Here is a 5462-nt window from a genome sequence, read left to right as displayed (position 1 = left end):
AAATACGTCATCACTTCACAGACATTATCCATCGAGCAGAAGAAACATCGATCAAGATCAAGACTGAGCAGCTCAAGTTTGTATCAGAGTAAAAACAGAGGAATGACACAAGAAGCTACAACAGACCAACAAGTTAATTAAAATCTATTGTAAAAATGTCTTGAATTCAGGAACCGAACGCTGCTGTATAATATTGTGTAGAAACACCTCCTCTGAACGGGAAACTTGCACCTATATGTTAGAAAACATAGTGGAGCCAGTTGGAAACATCAGACGTAACGTTCTCCCAGGGATCATTAGCAAATATCAGGTTCTCTGTATGTTTAGATTAAAACATTCACGGCTACAGGGTTATACATGAGTTATAATGGGTTATACATGAGTTATAATGGGTTATACATGAGTTATAATGGGTTATACATGAGTTATAATGGGTTATACATGAGTTATAATGGGTTATACATGAGTTATAATGGGTTATAATTAGCAAATCCATCCATGTTACGGTGACGTTTTAACTTACCGGTAAATACTGTAAACATACCAAGGTGTTGCCTGTAAACACCAACATTAATTGAGCTGGAAGCTGCATTAAAGTGTAATGTGTAACATTTCATTGGCTGTGACGTCGTAACCAGGACAGTGGTGTTTGGTGTAAACTGGGACATTTCAGCGTAAAGAGGAACTTTTGGTGGCATTTCATGCGAGAAATGCAGCTGAAGTGAAGACTGGCTGATGTTCGCTGTGGCTGCAGCCGTGAATGTTTTAATCTAAACACACAGAGAACCTGATATTTGTTAATGATCCCTGGGATAACGTTACGTCTGATGTTTCCAACTGGCTCCACTATGTTTTCTAACATATAGGTGCAGTTTCCCGTTCAGAGGAGGTGTTTCTACACAATATTATACAGCAGCGTTCGGTTCCTGAATTCAAGACATTTTTACAATAGATTTTAATTAACTTGTTGGTCTGTTGTAGCTTCTTGTGTCATTCCTCTGTTTTTATTCTGATACAAACTTGAGCTGCTCAGTCTTGATCTTGATCGATGTTTCTTCTGCTCGATGGATAATGTCTGTGAAGTGATGACGTATTTTTGACAATAAAGTTCCGTCTGTGAATTCGTATTCGTACTGATGAAAGTGTAATCGTAAATTTTAATTTCGTGATTGCAATTCATGATGTCGTAATTTTTCAATTCATATTCTGATGGATAAAATACACACAATATATTTTATGTACGACTGGACTCATTTGAGAATTTACAAATATTTATTTTATGCGCAACTACAGCCAAATATGCACGGATTTCTATTTTATGCGCACAAATATTTTTGTGACAGCTTCTTACTCCATAGATTTGTCGTCCGTCGATGTTTATGACCAATTTCTGGTCAAATGTTCTTGGGTCGTCTGCCGTTAGAGTGGAGAAATAACCGGGATCAATACCCTTTACGTGCTTTCTCGCTCCGTCCGTCATGTTCAATTAGTGTTTCTTGCCGCCGACCAAAATAATTCCCAGCATGCAACGCACGCTTTTGTCAACAATGAAACTCAACTGTACAAGAAATGGATGGAATATTTCAAAAAGTGTCTCCACACGTCTCCAACACTCTGGATCACAAGGAAATGACGCTCTATGTCCAAAACTCTGAACTGTCCCTTTAATCGAGCATCTCTCCCAGGATCTATTCAAACCCTGGTTCTGTTGAGCTGTGAGATTCTGTGCAAGGCTCCGCCCACTTCCCGACGTTACACATGCCCCCACACCACAATCACCACCACAAACAAACAGAAATGAAACCATTTTTGCACCTCATTTGATTGATTTCAGAAGTAACCAGTTTCTTAAAGGCTTTTGTAAAACAGTAACATGTTCAACATTTTTCTTGAAGGATGAACATTTTATACCAGACATGACAAACTCAGGCCCGGGGACCAAACTGGGCCCACGAGATCATATCAAATCTGTATTAGAGCTTCCTGCCGGCTACAGATCAACTATAGAGACATTATTTATTTAACATGTTATTTTATATAGGGGTGTCAAATTATCGCGTTAATTGCGATTAATTAATTACAGTCATATTTAGCGCGTTATGTTTTTTAATCGCGTTAATCTCATTTTTAATCTCTAACTTTAGTGTTTCTGTATGCGAGTTGCTTTATTATAAAACCTGTTTTTATGTGTTGTTGGGACAACAACACACACACACACACACACACAAAAAAACACATTTATACATTTTTTTATTTCGGTAATTCCACTCATTGCCGGAAACCCACACAAAACGTGCGCAGTAAGAGCGATGTAAACGTCATGTTAACGTTGGCGGCGTCAGTCGCACAGTGGACGAGGTCATAGAGGCAGTAGAACAGAAGCAGTTCACAGGGAAAAACACATTTGTGTCTTGGAAATTATTCTCCCGACGTGAAATATAAAAAAAAATAACAAATATAATATCGCCTACAACTTAAATGTCACTGGTGAAAACAACCTGCATAAACTCATGATGTCTGCACTACTGTCCTATAGTGACCTGCCACATGAGGGGACACGCACACAAACACACACAAACACACAAAAACACACAAACACAAACAAACACACACAAACACACACCTTCATCATCGTCATTAACCCAGAACGCGTGGACCACGTTTCCTTCCGTAGTTACTGCGTGGACACAGACCTGCTCCCGTGAGCCGCGTGTGGATCGTGTTTTCTCCCTACGCGACGTTAAACCGCGCTTCCTCCTGTGAACCTCTAAACCAGAACTAACACCAAGACTAAAACCAGGACTAATCCAGTCCAGGACTAAACCAGGTCTAAACCAGGACTAAACCAGAACTAAAACCAGAACTAAAACCAGGTCTAAACCAAGACTAAACCAGAACTAACACCAGGACTAAACTAGGACTAAAGTAGGTCTAAACCAGGACTAAAACAAGGACTAAAACCAGTGATCTCATATATAAAACATTTCTCTATTAATAATATTTTTAATATGGTTAAGGAAAGACTGGACTTTTTATTGTCTTTAAGTTGACAAAAGTTATTATGTTCAGATTTCCTCGTCTTTGCTACTTTACAGCAAACAGTTTCTTACTCATGGAGACTTGGGCTCAACAGACAATTTGGAGAGATTTGTTAAACAATAAATGACTTTATAAAGTCACTTTTTTAAATCTATATCAGTGTTTTGATCTGCCACAATAATGTAATAATGAATTTAAATGAAAATACCTCAAATTGAAGCTTTTCTCAGCAATTTTTAGGTGAGATTAAAATGAGATTAATTAGATTAATTAATTACAGTTCATAATTAATTAATCTCTCAATTTTTTTAATCGCATGACAGCACTAATTTTATATTTTGCTTGTTCTGAATTCAATGTTTAAGCAAAACTATTATTAAACATTGATTTTAATAAGAAAAGGTTTAACATTATATATTTCAAAAGAAGAGAAAACTTGTTGAAATTTGTCAATAAATATTTAGTTTGGCCCACAACTTAGTCCCAGTTTTTAGTTTTGGCCCAATGTGAGTTAGATTTTATACACGATGTTATTTCATTTCACAGATGTGGTTCGTTCTTGACCAGGACAAAACATCTGGCTTGAAAATGCCTTTAAAATAGGAAGATCGTGTTAAAATCACATTCCTTTTGTCAAGTCGAGTAGAAAAAGTGTCATTATATAACAATTTAAGATAAAAGGAAGGTGGGATACAACCTTTCCTCTTTTCAGCCACTGGTCACTAGGGGGCGCCCCAACATTTTTAAAAACCTTAAGCCCAAACAGAACATCCTGCCAAAAATCTAAAACAGAACAAGTGTGTAAAGGTTTAAAGTTAAAATACACACAGGGAGGGACCTGACACACACCGGAGGGACCTGACACACACGGGGAGGGACCTGACACACACGGGGAGGGACCTGACACACACCGGAGGGACCTGACACACACCGGGAGGGACCTGACACACACGGGAGGGACCTGACACACACGGGGACTGGACCTGACCACACCCGGAGGGACCTGACACACACGGGGAGGGACCTGACACACACGGGGAGGGACCTGACACACACCGGAGGGACCTGACACACACGGGGAGGGACCTGACACACACGGGGAGGGACCCTGACACACACCGGGAGGACCTGACACACACCGGAGGGACCTGACACACACGGGGAGGGACCTGACACACACCGGAGGGACCTGAAACACACCAGAGGGACCTGACACACACGGGGAGGGACCTGACACACACGAGGAGGGACCTGACACACACCGGAGGGACCTGACACACACCGGAGGACCTGACACACACGGGAGGGACCTGACACACACCGAGGGACCTGACACACACGGGGAGGGACCTGACACACACAGGGAGGGACCTGACACACACACGGGGGGGACCGGACACACACACGGGGGGGGGGGGGACCGGACACACACACGGGGGGGGGGGACCTGACACACACACAGGGGGGGGCCGGACACACACACGGGGGGGGGACCTGACACACACACAGGGGGGGGGCCGGACACACACACGGGGGGGGGGGGGGACCTGACACACACACGGGGGGGGGGGGACCTGACACACACACACGGGGGGGGGGGGGCATTCAGTTCTGTAATTGCAACAATTCAAACGGCTGTTTTGATGGTGGTAATAATTATTCACCTCTTGAATCGAGGAGCTGGGAAACCCTGGAGCGTGGGAGGAGAGAGAGACGACAAGGAGAGAGAGACGACGAGGAGAGAGAGACGAGGAGGAGAGAGAGACGAGGAGGAGAGAGAGACGAGGAGGAGAGAGAGAGAGGAGACGAGGAGGAGAGAGAGAGACGAGGAGGAGAGAGAGAGACGACGAGGAGAGAGAGACGAGGAGGAGAGAGAGACGACGAGGAGAGAGAGACGAGGAGGAGAGAGAGAGACGAGGAGGAGAGAGAGACGAGGAGGAGAGAGAGAGACGAGGAGGAGAGAGACGAGGAGGAGGAGAGAGAGAGAGACGAGGAGAGAGAGAGACGAGAGGAGAGAGAGAGACGACGAGAGAGAGAGAGAGGAGGAGGAGAGAGAGAGGAGAGGAGAGAGAGAGCGAGGGAGAGAGAGAGGAGAGAGAGAGACGAGAGGAGAGAGAGAGAGAGAGAGAGACGACGAGAGAGAGAGAGAGAGAGAGAGACGACGAGGAGGAGAGAGAGACGACGAGGAGAGAGAGAGACGAGGAGAGAGAGAGAGAGAGAGAGAGAGAGAGACGAGAGAGGAGAGAGGAGAGAGAGAGACGAGGAGAGAGAGAGACGAGGAGAGAGAGAGAGACGAGGAGGAGAGACGAGGAGAGAGAGAGAGAGAGAGAGACGACGAGGAGAGAGAGACGACGAGGAGGAGAGAGAGACGAGGAGAGAGAGAGGAGACGAGGAGGAGAGAGAGACGAGAGAGAGAGAGACGA

The 5462-nt window shown here is 44.3% G+C and overlaps 1 protein-coding gene across 1 annotated transcript in view; it reads right to left on the bottom strand.

Annotated features, from left to right (window-relative positions):
* LOC129407816 (ankyrin repeat and fibronectin type-III domain-containing protein 1-like) overlaps nt 1-542 on the bottom strand; it is a 37859-nt gene extending 37317 nt beyond the window's left edge. Inside the window, exon 1 of the mRNA XM_055149942.1 lies at nt 524-542. Coding sequence (XP_055005917.1) covers nt 524-542 — 19 coding nt within the window. The remainder of the gene's footprint in view (nt 1-523) is intronic.
* Between the last annotated feature and the right edge of the window lie 4920 nt (nt 543-5462).

Source organism: Boleophthalmus pectinirostris, unplaced genomic scaffold, assembly GCF_026225935.1.
Source record: "Boleophthalmus pectinirostris isolate CB_2022bp ecotype Guang Dong unplaced genomic scaffold, ASM2622593v1 HiC_scaffold_14, whole genome shotgun sequence".
In the NCBI taxonomy this organism is placed as follows: Eukaryota; Metazoa; Chordata; class Actinopteri; order Gobiiformes; family Gobiidae; genus Boleophthalmus; species Boleophthalmus pectinirostris.
This window is presented reverse-complemented; position numbering and strand designations above follow the sequence as displayed.